The sequence below is a fragment of the Haplochromis burtoni genome, unplaced genomic scaffold, assembly GCF_018398535.1.
Source record: "Haplochromis burtoni strain Fernald_Lab_line unplaced genomic scaffold, NCSU_Asbu1 Contig_56, whole genome shotgun sequence".
Taxonomy (NCBI): Eukaryota; Metazoa; Chordata; class Actinopteri; order Cichliformes; family Cichlidae; genus Haplochromis; species Haplochromis burtoni.
In genome coordinates, this window is record NW_024582417.1 from 2,351,188 (window position 1) to 2,369,852 (window position 18,665).

Here is an 18,665-nt window from a genome sequence, read left to right on the forward strand (position 1 = left end):
AGGGTTTCTCTCTATAATTTCAATTCTTCTTTGCCTTGCACTATAAAGACTATATGTTGTTGTGATTGTTGTGAAGCCATATAAATAAAACTGAATTGAATTTTTCTCATTTTAAAATCCAGGACAGATCCATTTTTTATGTCCTGTAACGTGCGGTGGAGATGAAGCCAGCCGCGGAGGTGTGCAGGTGGATAGCGAATGAGCAACAGCTCTGACTTTCCAAAAAGTACTCATTTATTTACAATATCAAAAATAAAAGTGCTACCTCTACCACACATTACTAAAGAGCACACTAGTCCGCGTACACACGGGAGCATCCATTACAGGAGGAGTGCGAAGAAGAACAAAAAGGGGGTGACACCAGTCGTGAGACAGGAGGCGACGCCATGCGGTGATACACTGCATTACGATAGCAACTGTTACAGTCCTTTTATGCAAAATGAACGAGGGTGTACTTTCCTTTTTACCAAGTTTTTACCTTTTTACTAGTTTTGAGACGGAATAGTGACAGAGAGGGTTTTATTTTGGAGGAAAAGCGGAAGAGGAAGAGGGACAGCCTCTTTGAAACTTCCACCAATAGCGTACTTGCTTGGTAAAATATGAAAATGGCGGCTCTCTGTAGTGAGTTTGGGGATCTGGTACAAATCAAAAAACAGCTAATATCGGTGATATCGCTTTGCAAAGAAAGAGGACTTTTACACAGCGCAAAGTGGTGAGACTCCCAGTGAATAATGTGCCATTAGCCGGCTGTCTTTTTGCTCTTTACAGTAAGCGTTGACGTTTAGTTACGTGTTAGCTGCGTTAGCACTGATAAAAAAAACCAGTCTCTGTATTAGCTAGCTGTTTATTGCCGTTAACTTTGCTGTCAGTGTCACCTTAAACATAAGCAGACCGTATATGTAGATTTACTAGTTGTGTTGACAAAGTCCACTATGTGTAACGTCAGTGTTGCCTGTGCCTGAGGCATAACTTGGTTCAGGTCGTCTCTCTAGTCAGTTGTTTTTGATCAGTAAATTAAAACTGGGGAGTTTAGATGAATGGAAATAAACGAACTGATGTCAGATGAGGAAGAAATCTAATGCTAAATGTTGCACTTAGGTGTTAAGATTAAAACTGCGGTTGTTCCTTTACATTTTAGGGCTTCTGAATTGGCATTTGCTTTGGAACCTCTGCCAAAGGATGGACTGCCACCAACATCCGCTTTAACAGAGGTTTGTAAAACTGTCATGACTGAGGACCCTTCTGGGTTTCAGTTGTTACTGATGTTTCTTTTTCTTATTTCTTCGTTCTTTCACATGCAGTACAGTTTGTTCCAGTTCTTCATTCGTGTCTGTGAAACGGTGCAAAATTGTCACTTGTAAACACGTGTTTTATAGCTCCATTATTACTGCATTACATTGGAATCTGATATGTTACCTGTGGCATGACTCCCGTCTTGTGGAGGACAACCCTTAATGTTTAATGGCTCAGGTCTAGTTTTATGTTTGGACTCCTCCAGAAATACTAGTGCAAGTGAACTGCAGATCCAGAGTGCTTAAGGTTTTGCACAAACCGGTCCGATGTTGTGCAAACCTCCCTGGAGTATTATTTTCATAGAGAAACCGACACCCTGGTTGTGCAAGAAAATTGAACTCTAGGCTCATCAGTGAGTTTTAATGCAACTGGAGTATAATCGAGATTTTAACTGGGTGTTAAAAGGTTAGTACATTTACTAAAATGGATTGAAATACACTGAACAAAAATATAAACGCAACACTTTTGTTTTTGCTCCCATTCCCCATGGGATGGACGTAGAGACCTAAAATTCATTCCAGATACACAATATAACCATCCCTCCCAAACAGTGGTCACAAATCAGTCCAAATGTGTGGTAGTGGGCACATCTGCTATATTGAGATAATCCATCCCACCTCACAGGTGTGCCACATCAGGATGCTGATCTGACATCATGAGTAGTGCACAGGTGTACCTCAGACTGCCCACAACAAAAGGCCACCCTGGAATGTGCAGTTTTGTCTCACAGCAAAATGCCACAGATGCCACAAGCAATGAGGGAGCGTGCAATTGGCATGCTGACATCAGGAATGTCAACCAGATCTGTCGCCCATGCATTGAATGTTCATTTCTCAACCATAAGCCGTCTCCACAGGCGTTTCAGAGAATATGGCAGCACATCCAACCGGCCTCACAACCGCAGACCTCGTGTAACCACACCAGCCCAGGACCTCCACATCCAGCAGGTTCACCTCCAAGATCGTCTGAGACCAGCCACCCAGACAGCTGCTGGAACAATTGGTTTGCACAACCAAACAATTTCTGCACAAACTGTCAGAAACCGTCTCAGGGACGCTCAACTGCATGCCCGTCGTCCTCATCGGGGTCTTGACCTGACTCCAGCTCGTCGCCGTAACAGACTTGTGTGGGCAAATGCTCACATTCGATGGCGTCTGGCACGTTGGAGAGGTGTGCGCTTCACGGATGAATCATGGTTCACATTGTTCAGGGCAGATGGCAGCTGAGAATGTCCCAGTTCTTGCATGGCCAGCATACTCACCGGACATGTCACCTATTGAGCATGTTCGGGATGTGCTTGACCGGCGTATACGACAGCGTGTACCAGTTCCCACGAATATCCAACAACCTCGCACAGCCATTGAAGTGGAGTGGACCAACATTCCACAGGCCACAATTGACAATCTGATAGACTCCATGCGATGATGTGTTGCACTGCATGAGGCAAATGGTGGTCACACCAGATACTGACCGGTTCTGGGTCCCCACACCCCCAATAGCGCAAAAAACTGCACATTCCAGGGTGGCCTTTTGTTGTGGGCAGTCTGAGGTACACCTGTGCACTACTCATGATGTCAGATCAGCATCCTGATGTGGCACACCTGTGAGGTGGGATGGATTATCTCAATATAGCAGATGTGCCCACTACCACACATTTGGACTGATTTGTGACCACTGTTTGGGAGGGATGGTTATATTGTGCATCTGGAATGAATTTTAGGTCTCTACGTCCATCCCATGGGGAATGGGAGCAAAAACAAAAGTGTTGCGTTTATATTTTTGTTCAGTGTAGCAATTAGTAATTAAAGTGCCATATTTGTTGTATTTTCATTAATGACACTTGCGTGTTTGTGTATACACTTGAAGGATGTTGTGTAGAATCTCCAAATAAACCCCAGTGCCAGTGTCTATTGTGATAAAGGAAGAAGTCACTCAGTGGCATTGTGGGAACGCTGATGTTTTACTGTTTAGTTAACAGGTGTGTAGAACAGGAATTGGCTATATCAAGATTTGTCTGCGCACACAATCTTTTCAAAATGTGTTTGTCTTTAATTTTGATCGTTTAGGATATGTGGATATGGGTGTGGTGATAATTTTCATACTATAATATAATATGAATAAATAATGATCTGGAATTTATCTAAAGTTTGATAAGAATTAAAAGACAATAAAGACAGACAGATTTTCTGGCAGGTGGCAGAATATTATTTTTCACATGTGTATATTGCCCCCTGTTGACAGTTCTTGCAATGTAGATATTAAGATGATCTTGTAATAACTTAATGATGTTATTCAAATGGCTCTAATTTGTCATCATGCAGGAAGATGCACAAGACCTGGATGCACTTACACTGGCCAAATCATACTTTGACCTGAAAGAATATGATCGTGCTGCTTACTTTCTGAAAGGCTGTCGCAGTCAGAAAGCTTATTTCCTCTATATGTATTCTCGCTATCTGGTAAGATTCTGTAGATGTCGAGCATGCCCACGTCCTTTTGATCCTTCCTTTTTATTTCATAGGAAGCCCGATTTTACTTTGATCGTTGCATTTGTAACACATTTTGTCATTATCCTTCTGTTTTTTCTTTTTTCAGTCGGGCGAGAAAAAGAAGGATGATGAGACTGTGGACAGCCTGGGTGAGGAATTCTTCTTTTAGACCCATGAAAGATAAAAATGAGGAATTGTATTCGTCTTTATAGCGTATTTGTATATTTTCTGTGTTTTAGGCCCTCTGGAGAAGGGTCAGGTGCGCAATGAAGCTTTGCGCGAGCTAAGGGTCGAACTCAGTAAGAAGCATACTGCAGGAGAGTTGGACGGCTTCACCCTCTATCTGTAAGATTGCTCCTCCATAGTGAAACACATTACTGCCATTATGCAGAAGTATACAGTGGATTACTTACAGATGATATCATGTTTGTGTCTGTGTGAACACACAGGTATGGGGTGGTTCTAAGAAAGCTGGATCTTCCGAAAGAGGCCGTGGACGTGTTTGTTGAGGGAATACATGCACTTCCACTGCACTGGGGCGCATGGCTGGAGCTCAGTAACCTTGTCACCAATATTGAAATGGTAACAAGCCTTATGTTCTGACACACAAACTGTGGACACTGATAGCATTTATTTCCATAAGCTAACTCACCAAATTCCACAGCAACAGTTTCAATTAAAAAAATCAGTCCTTTTTTAAAAATAATTTTAAAATACAGGGTCCACATATTCAGTAAATGTTCAGAAATATTTACACCTTGAAGTGACTCTGTCTGCTTCTACCGCTTCCCCTCAGCTGAAGTCACTGTCTCTGCCAGACTGCTGGATTAAAGACTTCTTCATGGCCCACATGTACACAGAGCTGCAGATGATCAAAGAAGCATTGCAAAAATACCAGAACCTAATAGAGGCTGGCTTTTCGAAAAGTACCTACATCATCTCACAGATTGCTGTGGCCTACCACAATATCAGAGGTTTGTTTTTTTTCTCTACTTTTTCAGTGGAAATTTTGAATTTCTGATGAATGGCATGTAAGCGGGCCTAGTCTTACAGCACGCTGTCTCCCCTTCTTTCAGATATTGATCAAGCTTTGGCTCTGTTCAATGAGCTGAGGGAGCAGGATCCGTATCGTATCGACAACATGGACACATTCTCAAATCTGCTTTATGTCAAAGTAAGTGTATGCCAATTGCAATGTGAGATCTGAAGAACATTAGTCAATAATCAGTAGGACTGATGTGGTTTGCACAAAGACATGGGGGCCAGTTTCTGTATTATTTCAGTGAGGGGTCAAAGGAAAAAAAATTGTAGAAAATAGGAAAGTCAGTATCATAACTGAAATTTTGTAGTGTTGCTGATTGTAATCATGTTTCCACAGAGCATGAAGCCAGAGTTGAGCTATTTGGCCCACAACCTGGTGGAGATTGACAAGTACAGAGTGGAGACGTGCTGCGTTATCGGTAAGCATTGAACTAATGAGATTAGAGGTCACCGGCTGCAAGAGGACATTACTTATGCTAGTTTTAAAACAAATGGATCGTTCATTATGTACATGTAATCCATAATATATGTTGTAAAAGAAAACTAGTGTTTCCTGCACTGCAGTAAGTTGTGTGTCTGATCCACAGGTAACTATTACAGCTTACGCTCTCAGCATGAGAAAGCAGCTCTCTACTTCCAGCGGGCCCTCAAACTGAACCCTCGCTGTCTCGGTGCCTGGACACTCATGGGACACGAGTACATGGAAATGAAAAACACTTCAGCTGCCATTCAAGCCTACAGGTCAGTCTGGATATCTCATAGTCGCGCTCAGCATCTGCATCATCAGGATGTATTTATTATCAGGTGACACAGGTCTGGAGGTTTAAACGGATTTATGATTTTAGTCTCGTGTCCTTTTTCTTCCTCAGACATGCCATTGAAGTGAATAAGCGAGACTACCGTGCCTGGTATGGTCTGGGTCAGACATACGAGATCCTCAAGATGCCCTTTTACTGTTTGTACTATTATCGAAAGGCTCACCAGCTCAGGTTTGGATTTAAGCTAAGCAGATGATATTTCATGCTGCTGTTATAAAGAATGGACGGTTTTTGGAAGAAAACTTATACATATATATATAAACACTTGTTGGTTTTTTTCTCAGGCCGAATGACTCTCGCATGTTGGTTGCACTGGGTGAAAGCTACGAAAAACTGTCACAGCAAGCCGAAGCCAAGAAGGTACACATCTACCCATTGCCAGTAATTAACAGTAGTTTCTGTAGTCAGTTCCAAAGCTTTTGGCTTGATTCTAACTTGTGTCATGGATTTATTTTTGTGAAGTGTTACTGGAGAGCATATTCTGTCGGAGATGTAGAGAAAATGGCTCTGCTCAAACTGGCAAAGTAAGTGTTTATCACTATATTGAGCTGAACAACAGTGCTCTGAAGAAACGAGGCTCTGATCTGCTGCTCGATATTTATTTTCCTTTTTTATATATTTATTTTTCTGGTTATTTGTTATTTTTGTCAGGCTCCACGAACAGCTGAATGAGTCTGACGATGCTGCCCAGTGTTACATGCTTTACATTCAAGACATTTTCTCTTGTGGGGTAAGCACTTTAAATTAAGCTCTGACACTCATATTCTCAGGGTCTAGGGTTGCGATGATTTGCTCTTTCAAGTGAGATCACGATGCTTCAGCTTGCTATTATTATGTATTAGTTATTATGCATTATTATTAATTTGTTTCATGTGATAGAGCCTGACTGGCAAGCAAAGATGACTTGGTAAACTGTAATCCAGGTTTTGTCTCCCAGCGTCACTGAATGCAGCATCCTTTCATGTTTCTTCCCAAACTGAAGGGGCTTTAGATCCAGTCTATTAATGCGTGTGGATTTGGAATCGGCAATAATTAATGGGTTTCATTTTATCTACTACAAACAAAAATGGGCCAGCATGTTTCTTTTCCTGGGGACCAGACAGAGTTTTAGACAGTAAACAAAGGCCAGATCTTGAAAAAGGCATTTCACTTTTTTAAACTGTCTGGTTTACAGTGAAAAGGTTCATTAAATAAAATAATCCCTTTAAATGCTATATCAACTTTAGCCTACATCCACACAGTGTCTGTCTGATTATCACCGCTGCGCAGGCAACTGATTTAACACAATGTTTTATGTTGTAAATATTGACTCCAGACAACTGTTCAGCCGTCATCAAAATCCAGCATTACCCTTACAATACATGATCATAAATATGAAGGAAATCCAATTATGCTGTTATTTAGGTGATCTCTATAAACCGATTCTTTAATATAGAGAAACTGTTGCCAGTGTTTTGAACATTTGGACAGGCTTCAGTTGCATGCAACTGAAGCCTGTGTAGAGGAACGTGTCACATGACTAACATAACTTAGCTATTGTTCTGCAACAATTTAGCTTTTAATACTTTGTGTGTATTAATAAATAATGACCAGAGCAATGAAAATCTTGACCCAAGTATTGGTTAAATTATTAGAAGGCCTCCAAAATTAGCTGTTGCCCCCCCAAGGCCAAATCCAGCAGATTGTTTTTGCTTGCAGAGATAACTCAGACTTAAATACCAATGAAATACAGAAATGCATCATTGCATTAGTTCATTTTCTGCTGTTTTACTCGTGTGTTAATTAGCCAAATGGGAACAATTAAGATGATGACATCGGTGGCTGGAGGTTCCAGCCCTCTGGCTCTGTTTTTCCCACTTGTGCTCCAGGTCATGTGTTGCATTAATATAAAGGAATATAGTTCTAACCAAACTAAGTCTTGTCAGGAACAACTGGAGCATGCTGAGGTGAGCACAGCCCTGCGGTACCTGGGCCAGTACTATTTCAAGAACAAGCTCTATGATGAGGCATCCCTTTGCGCTCAGCGCTGTTGCGACTACAATGACGTAAGTGTTCCTGTACGATTTGAGCATCTTGTTTTAGTTGCTGTTGTGTGGTCGGTACTGATCGGTCATGCCTCGTCTTGCAGGCACGTGAGGAAGGAAAGGCTCTGTTGCGGCAGATCTCACAGGTCAGAGATCAAATCGAGACACCTTCAGCAGACCTGTTTGCACCACTCTCAAACAACAACACTCCAGTCAGGAGGGTGTCTCCCCTGAATCTCATCTCATTTACACCCTGACACCAACTCTCTTCTTCATTGGCTTAAAAAAAAAATATGGACAATTTACCTATCTTGTGACATTAAACTGCTCTGAAGGTTATCTTGACGAGGGCTGCGTTGGAATTTACATAATAAACTGCATTTGTTTTTGTAAAACTAGCAATCCTGACCATTTTTGTCCAGCCCATGACATTGTCTTTGCTGGAAATGTGAAAACAATCAGCGTACCTGCAGTAAGCACTGGACAGGTCAGTATGCACGGTGCAGCATCGCATACAGTAAATACCCATTTCTTGTTTTTGGTAAGGTTTAATGGTCAATAGTGCAATAATACAAAAAGAATCCCAAATGAAATGTTCAAGAGCAAACAGACAAGATTAACATGTATATATGAATGAACGAACACACACACACACAGTAAAGTTTACAGCACAGAGCATACAAATGGGAATTTGACTTCTCACTTCATTGCTCATCGGTACGGTTTATGTGTAAATAGTTTACAGCAGTCTTTGCAGGGACTGACTGGAAAGGGTAAAATAATTTACCGGTACTACAGTTTTAAAGCATGATTATATTCAGGCTGCTCAAATGTGTTTGTAGGATTTATATTGAGTGGTGGAGGGAGAGTACAGCACAAAGGCACAAAGTGGAGTTGCAGAGGCAGAGCAGGTTGATTAACACACATGCACTATTTTAACCATACAGTCACTAAGCAGCTTTACCTCAGCTTAAAGCATTAACAGTTCAGTTGATGCCAATAATATAGTTAAAGTAGAAAAACAACATAAAAAAATATTATAAAGACAACAGCAACTTAGTTTGCTTTAAAGCTCAGTACTTCCCCCTGAGATTACGAGGGGTGACGACCGGACTAGGAGGTGGAGATGGCTGACGGGACCGCAAAATCCTTGAGGAGGGGGTCAGATTTGCATCCTCGGCAGCACGGGTGTTGTATTTACGTGTTGGGGTGCGAGATGGGAACAGAGACTGGAAAAACTGTCGTTTTTGCGGCGGACGGTTTTCGGGGTCGCTCGGTGCGCCGGCGCCACAGCCTCTCCTTTTGCAGGAGCCCGGCATGCTCGGGGCAGCAAAGCCAGACGGGGGCAGCTGGGGAGGGAGGGACTGTGTTTGGGCCAGGGTCTGCGCTTTCCGCCTCAAGTCGGCTTTGACCAGCATCAGGTCGTTCTGGAGCTCCATAAGGATCTGGCCCTGAGAAGAAGAAGTCAGTTCAGAGGGGGTGAGGTTAGACAGGAGCAGAGAGGGAAGGGAGGGCTGTTTAGTTTCAGAAGGTGAGGCAAAAAGCAACAGCTAAACATGCTCTAGCTCATTGACAGCTTGGTGCAGATGTTAGAAACCTTGTTTTAGTTTAAAATCTGCCGGTGCAAGTGAGTTAGGAGAAGAAAACAACAGAGTTTAAAATGAGAACTGCTCATAATATAATGCAGGGTTTTGTTTTTGTTTTTTTTAAAGAGTTCATGCATTTTATCCTCACAAGCTGCTTCTAACTAGGAGGAAAAAGCGCTTTTAAACTCTGCACTGATGGAAATTTAACATGCAGTTTGCAAAATGTGTTCAATACTTTCTCAGCTGTTGCAGAACACAGAGGGCTGAGCACCCTGTTAAATAATTTAAAGAAAATCTTAGTTTACAAGTAAAACTGAATGTGCAAATTGCACACTGCACATTGCTTGACTCTACCTGTTTGGCTAAAGTCTCATCTGCAGCTGTTAAAGCGTGGCGCAGCCTCTCCCCTCCTGTGTTGCGACAGCAGGCTCTTTCACCAGACTGCAGGTCCACCCCCAGCCTCTGCAGATTGAGGCGCAGCTGACGCAGGTTCTGTTGTAAAAAACAAGAAATATATACACACATACAAATTTTAATCTTTCAAACAGTCCAGAGACTCACATGCAGCAGTGAGTTTGTGTAGAGCATGTACTGACCCGCTGACCCTCCTCCAGCTTGCGGTCAGCAGCAGAGGTGAGAGTGCCAGCACTACCTGGCACTTCTAGCTGCATCTTAAGCTTTGTCACCTCTGCACAGACAAACAGAACAAATCAGTCAGCCATCATGAACAATATCCTTGTGCATATAATCAGAAATCTTCCAGTCAGACTGTACCTTGAGTCTTGGTGCACAGCTCAGTGCGGCACTGGTCGAGTTCAGTGCGCAGTCTGCCGAGTTCATTCTGCGTACTGACGCGCTGAGAGCGGCGAGGGCCCTCAGAGTCTCCAGATGGCGCCGTCATGGGGGCTGCTTCATTTGCCTTCTTTTTTTCCTCAAGAGCAGCAGACAGAGCTTCAATCTCCTGATCACGTTCCTGGGAGAACGGAAATAAATTTGGTAGAGATTCAGCGAGAGCATCGCAAACAGTTGCGAATGCTTAATTTGCAGAGAATGCAAAGCATTACAAACTTTCAAGTCATTAACTGACCTTTAGCTCCTGGGTGTAGAATTTCTTCAGGTGTTTCTGCAGGCTATTTATCTTGTCTTCATACCTCTCTTCAATGAGCGCCCTCTCAGCATCCAGTGTCTCACTACAGGGTGAGAAGATATAAAATGTTGCTATATGTAGTCATTACCAAAACAGTTAAACAACACATTTCTCCCAAATCCCTGCCAAGAAAACACTATTAGATGTGCCTACTGCTCCTTACCACTAAAAAGTATTACAAAAAAAAAGCCTTTAAATTGGCATTTCAGATTCAAACAAGCACCCACACACACCTGAAACCATCTTGCATTCTAGAGATGACCTCCATCATCTCAGAGACCACCTGCTCTCTCACATTTGCTTCTAGGACTTCTTTCTCTTCCCGCTGGCGCTGCACCTCTCTCTTCAGAACATCAATGGCCTGCAGCAAAGCCTTAATGTAGAACAGTCGGCTGTTAGAACAATAGACTTTTGACAGTTTTTGACACATTTAAGATCTTACGGTTACTTGGTTTAAGTAGTGTTTCAAAATAAAAGGTTGATTTATTTTGTCAGTGAAATAAAAGTGCTTAATATTTAGGTGTTACATAAAAAGCAGAGGATGTTACCTTAGTATCTAACATGGTGATATCTCCATCGTCGACATCACTCTCATCCTCTTCCTCCTCCATCACCGTGCTGTCGTTACCATTTCCTGTTGGATCACGAAGTAAAGACAAGATGTAGGCCACTCTGGTCTTCGTGGACGGGCCGTGGACGAGCTTAAAGAAGAGAAACGGCACATTTGATTGATCTCACACAGGACGCAAAACTAAACCAGCCACTCAGGTACTCGTGTACAAATGAGTTTCTTACTTGGGTAGCAATAGCAGAGAATTTGAGGGCCTGGAGGGTCTCGTCATAGATGGATGCACATGGATTGATGTTGACCACCATGGTGGAGGTTCCTCGCCCACAGAAGAAACCCTGCAGGACACGGGTCAGCTTACTGTCCCTGAAAGGCACCACTTGAGGAGGCCGTGACCTGTTGATGCAGTAGGAAAACATATAAAACCCATTTGTTCATTAAATCTTTATATGTACACTAGCAAAAAACAAAAACGCCCTAAAAGCTGTAAAAGTTGATTTAGTGCAGGAAATCCACACGCCATAAATTAGCGGATCAATAATTTAATTACTGCAGAAGCTGACGTGAAGAAAATTTATAGCAATTTAGCATTTTCGATCTTGAGAGCAGAAAAGCAGTAAAAAGCTCCACAAGATGATCTGTTTCAACCATTTCTCTAATTTACTACACCACCTAAACATTTTAAAACGTACTTATTGCTCTGGTTGTGCCTCAGGGCAGCAATGCAGCGCCCCAGTGTTAGGAGGGAGGTGTTAATGTTGTTGGCCTCCTTCATCCTCTCACCATTACGCTGATCTTTACAGCGTTCGGACCCAGCCAAATCACACACAGTCAGCCTAAAAAGGAGACAGACTTACATTATCACCTTTACAAACTCTAATCAATATAAGTTAAAATGACCCGAAACTGAAATCAAGACTGGGTAATTAAAAGCCAACTTACTCGCTGATGTGCATGGCCTGGCCTGAATTTGCTCCAGGGTGGACGCGCAGGACACGGAGGGAAAAGATGCTGTGGCTGTGTAAGTGATACGTTTATGATCAGAGTGTCCACAAGTGTAACTCAAATTAAGGTTTCAATAGGTAAACGCGTCATTTAACATGCTCCTACCTGCGACTGGAGTTCTGGTTGAGGTGAGTGCTGGCGAAGCTTTGGTTGCGACGCCCAACTCTCAGAATCCTCCAGGCTTCCTCGGCGCTGCGGATCTGGATCCAGGTCAGGTCTGATACAACAGGAAGAAGCACAATGTGGTGCACGTGAAGGAGCTGCAGCAGTAGTTACACATGCTGTTATGCAGGAAACACATGAATTAAGCTAACGTAGTGTTCAAAGTCGTGACCATCTTTTGCACAGTTCTTTATTCATGCACTCATTCATTGTGGTGTGTTGTTGCACTCCCACAAACACAAAGTCTACAAAGACTGCAGGTAGAGTTGAGGAAAAGGCAGGGGGAAAATGAAAGAAGCAATTTACAGTTTTTAAACATCATTTCCTGCCTGATGAAGCGTAACATACATCAGATGAGAGCAGCTGCCTGGTGGGAAAGAGCCTCAGGAAGTTCAGGCCAACATACTTTGATCTAGTTTTAACTCCATTCCTGTGAATGAGCCACTGTTACCTTTCACGTAGGGGTTGCCCTGCTTGTCGTCGCTTAGCCGCAATGTGACTCTCTTCCGGGGCTGCAGGGAGGGCGAGGCGTCCAGTAGGTCGTACAGGAACTCGTTGTAGATTTCATAAAAGGACACCCAGATTGAAAACTGCACTCCTTCCTCGAGATCTTCCCCTCCGCTGTGCGACAGGCTGTCCGGCTCCAGACAAACACTGTCCGTGTCTGCAGAGGCAAATTAAAAGTCACATGTTTGTTTGTTTTTTTTAAGGCAGTAATGATTTTAATATAAAGAAAGCAGTGTTTAAACTGGAAATTGGTATGTGCTGCACAAACAACGCTGATGTTGACTTCTTTTTGTGTTCTTATATTGTAAACAGTGCTGTGTACTCATCAAACACCAACTATTCTACTCCAAATACAGCATGTAGTGCGTTTAGCAGAAGATTGACTCCATTTAGCAATGAAAATCCTCACCTTCCAGCTGAGTGCCAAAGGTAGTGGTAGCAGACAGTCCTCCGATGCCACTATCCCAGATTGTGGTGGTGCCAGTGCAACGAGAATTCCCATCCTGAAATTCACAAGAGGAAGGAGAATCAGAAGATGCATAATTCATCTGCAGGAAAACATTTAACCAAGTAGCAGTCTGCAAGGAAAAGAATATGCCAAATATACCAAAGTGTAGTCACATACGTTTGGAGCACCACAATGTCCAAATGCATCCTAAAGTTCACCTTGTTGCTACAATGTGTTCCAGAGTAATGCTGTAAGGCCTTTAAAAGTCATATTTCTGTTTACCTCTTTGAGCAGAGAGTTTCTGCGGATTTCCTCTGCCTTGACCTCATTGGCACTGAGCTGCCTCACATCCTGGTACAAGACAGGCTTCAGGTTCATGCCACCGTACAGACGGCCCTGCAGTTTCCTAAACAGGGACACTAAAGCCCGGGGCAGCAGGCCTGCCTCTCGACCGCTGCCTGCAGGCCAAAGTTTGACAAGCATGGTTTATGTTGTGCGATTACATAACGAACAAACCTCATAATTAACCCTGGGATTTATGTGCCCAAGTAATATCTGCAGAACAGAAAATAACTCACCCTGAATGGTGTACGTCTTTCCAGAATTGGTTACACCATAAGTGTAGAGAAGTCTATTTTCTCCTCGAAGCACATCGTTTATCATCACCTTCATTGTGCTCTCATAAAACTGTTGCTGCGCTGTCTCAGGACCAAATATCTAAGGGGAAATTTAAAGAAAAAAAAAAAAAAAAACATCTTCACTGGTCTGTTTCACTCCAGCATTCTCATTTTCTTCAAGTTCTTCTCTGAAAATATTATTACGTGATTACTACAGTTTTTTTCTGAATGGGTTTTCAGTTTTGGAAACAGTATGTTTAAGTAAAGAGGAGCTACACATATGACTCTCCTACCTTCGTGAAACTGAACTTGTGAATACTCGGAGTGATGCCTCGTTCTGCTGCTCTCATGTTCTGAGAGTCATTTGGAGCTTTAAGCAGCAGGGTCTCTTCGTCTTGGATAGCCACACAACCCTAAAAGAAAAACAAAATAGACTCAAGTACAGTTTCAGAGTATTGAAAGCTTTTATCCTAGAAGAAACGAAAATGTTGACCTTAAGGTCTTACCTGCTCTTCCCCTCTGGATCTCTCTGTGTCAGTAAGTGGTCGGATGCGCAGGAAAACCTTCACCCTCTCAGTGGCCCCTTGATCGCAGCTTTGAGATTTCACTGCTACTTTCTAAACACACAAGCATCTTTGTAAATGTTTTGATGGTAGAATGGAAAAATATTAACACCACCAAACTGCAATCCCAGGGTTTAGAATTTTACATATTGCATCTCGCTCTACTGCAATACCCATCTGGGCTTTTAATGCCTATTTAAGCCTGCCAGACTGAAGAAAGCAGCTGTGTTTAAGAATCAGAGAGGTATAGCAAGTGAACTGGAAAAGTGTCAGAATGATGTAGTTTAAACAGAATGTTTCCCTGCCTCCCTTTCTTTTTTGGGGGGGCTGTTATTCATCTCCTCTGAAGGAAAAGCGAGGTATGAAATTATGGCTTTGAAAAACAGTTACACCTCTGGCAATATTGATCAATTATATATATATAGACACACACAAAAAACAAAAAAAAATCTCATATAGATTGGTTCTGAACATGTTTTGTTATACCTGAGGGACATACGTTTTTTTTTTTTTTTTGGAAACTCTTACCGGCCCTGTAATGGATGGCCTGGTGTCCAGGCCCGGGGAAATAACAGAGATCTCTGGTAGACGTGGTCTGGCCAAACCTCCGTGCTCTGCTGCTGTAGATTCAAACACAGCCATTTCTTCCTCCTCATCAGAGGGGCATCCACACGGAGATGACAAAGACAGCGCCATGCCCGTCTATCTGTTCCAAGGATAACACGTTTTCATTAGTATGTAGTAATTCTATTAAAAGGGGATTACAAAATGTTTCAAACATGGGCTTGACTTAGGGCGTGTGCACAAGTCACTTTGAAAGGATAATATAGGCTTGTGTTGGAAAAAAACAGCAATATACAACATAAAAGATGAAAAACTAAACACACTCACACAAGTGTCTGTGTTGTTTGTAATAATGATGTAATGATGTTATTCTCTGCTCAAGCATTTCATTGCTATGAATTAGTTAAACATGGGTGTGTCGTCATCAAACAAGCTGACAGGTAAAGGAACACTAGTTTACTGTTTAAAGCCAAATTGAACCTGCTTAAGTAGTCAAACAAGAAATATTTCCCAGGCTTTCACCAGACCAGGCAAGTTTGGCATTAGTGCTGATCAATACAACTGCTCTACAGCAGGTCCTGTCATGCTTAGTCTTTGTAGCTATTACGATGAGCGAGTTTAGAAGTCTCGGTTTTTCAATTTCATTCCCTTTTTTTAATCCAAATGGTATTTCGTGTTACACTGAGCAGCATTTAAAAAGTATCAAATCCACGTTTAGCATTCAAAAAAAAAAAAAACCTGCTTTCACTGCTTGTTACAGCAAGAAGACTTTGTGCTTTCAAAAGGTGTCTCAGCACTGAGTGCAACTAAAATAAAAACCTCAGTGCTGAACCTTTACATGTGCAAGTAGCCATGTTTAGCCTCCAGTAAGCACGTAGTAAACGGAGCCTATATTGCAGTGAATTAAACAGAGTCACTTTAATGTTTATACTAGCTAACATACATTTAATAACAATGATTTCTACTACAAGTACCAATATATGCTAACAAAGAGACTTGCTTCCTGGTTTTAAATGGGAAAATCGTGCAGTCACTCAAAACCAAAAACAAGCACACAAAAAACGTAGATATTGCATTTAGCTTAACACACACTTACATAACTCCGTCAAACAGTTATAGTTACAATCTAATATTATTTTTTGTAACTATTACGTTATCTTGTTTAACGTCGTATTGCCCACGTTTAAGTAAAACTCACTTTAACTTTCCTGGAATGTCCAAAATGTGCCTGGTTTCCTGTAAGCTTGTTAGCTTAATGTTTACGATAGATCGCCAAAAGCCAACGTTGAGGTAAAACTGTCTAAGTTCAACAAACCCTCCTCGTCTCGAGCTCTTAGCACCAGCTGAGCCGCTTTACCCGATTGCTTTTTGGGTTTTTGAACAATGCGCTTCCCCACAGGGAGAGTCGCCGATTGGTTAAAGTGTATCGCCGCCTTCCCTTTGATTGGTTAACAGGGCCTCGCATGGCGCATGGGCTTTGGAATATGACGTCGTGAGAGGGGGTGCGGCCAGGATTTTTGGTCGAGGTGCCATTTTAGTAGGCCAAACAAAGCGAGCGAAAGCACACGAATAATATCCGCTATGGTTCGTACTTGCTGTGTGATGGGTTGTAACGTTAGATCGCACGACCGGCAAGGGAATAAGCTTGAAAATGGGCTGTCTTTTCATTGTTTCCCCACCTGGAAGCAAAACCAGGGAGCTCATGTGTCGGATGTTACCAAAAGAAGGCGTATAGCCTGGATAGCAGCTGTGAGACGAGCTGATATCCAGTTCTCTACCATCCCCAGATATCTGTTGGTGTGTTCCAGACATTTTCATTCGGGTAAGTTCTAAATAAGTTCATATTACTCTGTATAGCCTATTAGTTTTATTTCGCTCTGAAGTCATAGCAAATTAGAACAAATATCTCAATGTGTGATTTTGCAGGACTGCGTTCTATTTATAGAGTTGCTAATTACTTAGCATAATTGCAGGCAAACCAGCCTATGAAATGGATGAAACAAATCCTGACTGGGTTCCAACGCTATACATGGGGCACTCCGAAATCCCTGCTTCAAACTTGGACCGTCACAGACGACGAATGCGACGGAAGCAGCAAAAAGCAGCAGTCGGAGGTAAATACAACTCCCACCACCACCAACATCAAAAAATGCTCTCACTGTCCGGTAATCAGCTCATAGCTTTTTGATGAGTCATGCACTTTTAATTGGGCTTCTGGTGAACATTTGCCTTATATGTATGCACTCATTGTATCTGACAGGCTTTAGTAATGGAGGAGCAGAGTCCGAAGGTGAGGCCTGCATAGAAGTTACATGAAGAGCTGCCAGAGATGGACATGACAGAAGACCGACACCTTAATCACCACGTGATGGAGGCTGTGGCCAAGAGTGGAGGCTGAGGTAGTAGCAACAAATGTAGAAAATGGAGATGGGACAGAGAGAGATGCAGAAGCTAAAAGACAGCCGATGGATTGTGTGTGCTGTGAACAGAGCAGAAATAAACCAGCTGTTGGAGGAGAACAGAACGCTTGAATCACAGTTGAAAAAGACAGCTGAATGAAAAATGTTTTAAAGGATGACACCAAAAAAGTAAAATATAAGATAAGATAACCTTTATTAGTCCCACACGTGGGAAATATTATACTGGAATACCTTGTTTTGCTATTTTACTCTCCTTATTCAACAATGTAAAAGCTTTCCTGCCAGCATCAAAGAAACCGTGGCATTTCCAAATGCTTTTACTCACTCTTCCGCCTTACATTTGATCTTCCTGTCCAGCATCTTTGTGTGCAGAGGTTAAGATCCCCGCATTTACAAAAGGCTTCTGTCAACTTGATGCCAAGGACATTGAAGATACGAGAGCTATTGCCCACCTAATAATTCATGTCGAGCGAGTTGTAGGTAGTTTACGCAACAGGTATAAAATGCTGCATACCACCATGCCAATCAGATTACTTCTTTAATGTGAGGGTGAAGAGGAGGCCCTTCAGGATAAGATAGTGAAGGTTTGCTGCGTTTTGGTAAACATGTGCCCAATTGTGGTAGTAAAACCAAGGGGAAATGAAACTTGCTCTTAAGTACTATTAAAAGTCTTGTGCTGTGTATATGTAGTTATAATTTTTCAAAAGATACAGTAAATTTACAGAATGTTAGTGAGTGTTATTATGTAAATGCTGTCAATATTTTATGTAAAAAAATTTGTCAGTTGTAAACCATAAATGACATTGATTCTACATTGTAACTGATTTGATGTTCTATAAAGTGGTTTTAATAACAGGCAAAAATTTGTTTGTTTCTTTATTCAACTTTTAAACAGTGGTACTTAGTAAGTACATATTCAGTAAATGAAAATTATTTGCATGGCAATGCACTTCAGGCATCAATCTAGACCCCCTAAATAAAAAGTTATGGGGCATTCAGAACAGAACTATGCTGGCAGAAATATTTTCCCACCAGTTCTGGAAGGGACACTTTTTTTTTTTTTTTTTTTTTTTATTAAACTCTTGTGCTCTCTTCAAACGTGGTTCCCAGAAATCTACATCAGGGAAGATGTGTACCACAGCCATGTCTCTTTGAGTCCATGCAACAAGGTCACAGTGGTTGGAGCTGGTGACAAAGTGTTTGCACCTGTAAGTAGTAGGGGTGCGCCCTCTTTAAGTGAAGTCCATTTGCAGCTGACTCCAGGCAGAAGTCTTTATCCTGTGCATCCAATGCCTGCTTAATGCTGTCCGTTGTGTATTTAAAGGGACACTTAATCTCCAGGCACCCCTCCCCACAACAGTCACACATTGTGAGATGCTCCAAGTTCAGGAAAAATTGTGTTCACAATAAAAC

The 18,665-nt window shown here is 42.1% G+C and overlaps 2 protein-coding genes across 3 annotated transcripts; one reads left to right on the plus strand and one right to left on the minus strand.

Annotated features, from left to right (window-relative positions):
• The first annotated feature begins 459 nt into the window (after positions 1-459).
• On the plus strand, positions 460-8,055 carry cdc23 (CDC23 (cell division cycle 23, yeast, homolog)). Its single transcript, XM_005922218.3, has 16 exons — positions 460-712; positions 1,139-1,211; positions 3,615-3,752; positions 3,889-3,931; positions 4,022-4,127; positions 4,232-4,364; positions 4,579-4,756; positions 4,859-4,956; positions 5,161-5,242; positions 5,411-5,564; positions 5,693-5,812; positions 5,926-6,001; positions 6,104-6,165; positions 6,293-6,371; positions 7,567-7,686; positions 7,770-8,055. The coding sequence occupies exons 1-16, from the start codon at positions 600-602 to the stop codon at positions 7,920-7,922; spliced, it is 1,728 nt and encodes a 575-aa protein (XP_005922280.1). The 5' UTR covers positions 460-599; the 3' UTR covers positions 7,923-8,055.
• A 441-nt stretch (positions 8,056-8,496) lies between these two features.
• Positions 8,497-16,226, minus strand: kif20a (kinesin family member 20A). 2 transcript variants are annotated; one of them, XM_005922219.2, is made up of 19 exons: positions 16,031-16,226; positions 14,797-14,974; positions 14,212-14,322; positions 13,999-14,118; positions 13,667-13,805; positions 13,371-13,546; positions 13,050-13,143; positions 12,585-12,797; positions 12,077-12,188; positions 11,909-11,983; positions 11,659-11,802; positions 11,194-11,362; positions 10,947-11,099; positions 10,632-10,771; positions 10,339-10,441; positions 10,026-10,224; positions 9,848-9,939; positions 9,606-9,743; positions 8,497-9,116 (listed from the first exon to the last, which is right to left on the minus strand). In XM_005922219.2, the coding sequence occupies exons 2-19, from the start codon at positions 14,962-14,964 to the stop codon at positions 8,739-8,741; spliced, it is 2,724 nt and encodes a 907-aa protein (XP_005922281.1). In that variant the 5' UTR covers positions 14,965-14,974; positions 16,031-16,226; the 3' UTR covers positions 8,497-8,738. The 2 variants fall into 2 exon arrangements, with proteins under 2 accessions (XP_005922281.1, XP_042076813.1); XM_042220879.1 differs by lacking the exon at positions 8,497-9,116 and adding an exon at positions 9,354-9,523.
• Between the last annotated feature and the right edge of the window lie 2,439 nt (positions 16,227-18,665).

What these genes read in the sequence shown, in the direction of transcription:
- cdc23 (XM_005922218.3), top strand. Translation starts at nt 600, where the DNA reads ATGAAAATGGCGGCTCTCTGTAGTGAGTTTGGGGATCTGGTACAAATC. An exon ending in CTTTTACACAGCGCAAAGTG is followed by an intron (nt 713 to 1,138) that starts GTGAGACTCCCA and finishes TTTACATTTTAG; the next exon opens with GGCTTCTGAATTGGCATTTG. An exon ending in GCTGCCATTCAAGCCTACAG is followed by an intron (nt 5,565 to 5,692) that starts GTCAGTCTGGAT and finishes TTTCTTCCTCAG; the next exon opens with ACATGCCATTGAAGTGAATA.
- kif20a (XM_005922219.2), bottom strand. Translation starts at nt 14,964, where the DNA reads ATGGCGCTGTCTTTGTCATCTCCGTGTGGATGCCCCTCTGATGAGGAG. An exon ending in GGCCATCCATTACAGGGCCG is followed by an intron (nt 14,323 to 14,796) that starts GTAAGAGTTTCC and finishes TTGTGTGTTTAG; the next exon opens with AAAGTAGCAGTGAAATCTCA. An exon ending in AGGCACAACCAGAGCAATAA is followed by an intron (nt 11,363 to 11,658) that starts GTACGTTTTAAA and finishes CTGCATCAACAG; the next exon opens with GTCACGGCCTCCTCAAGTGG.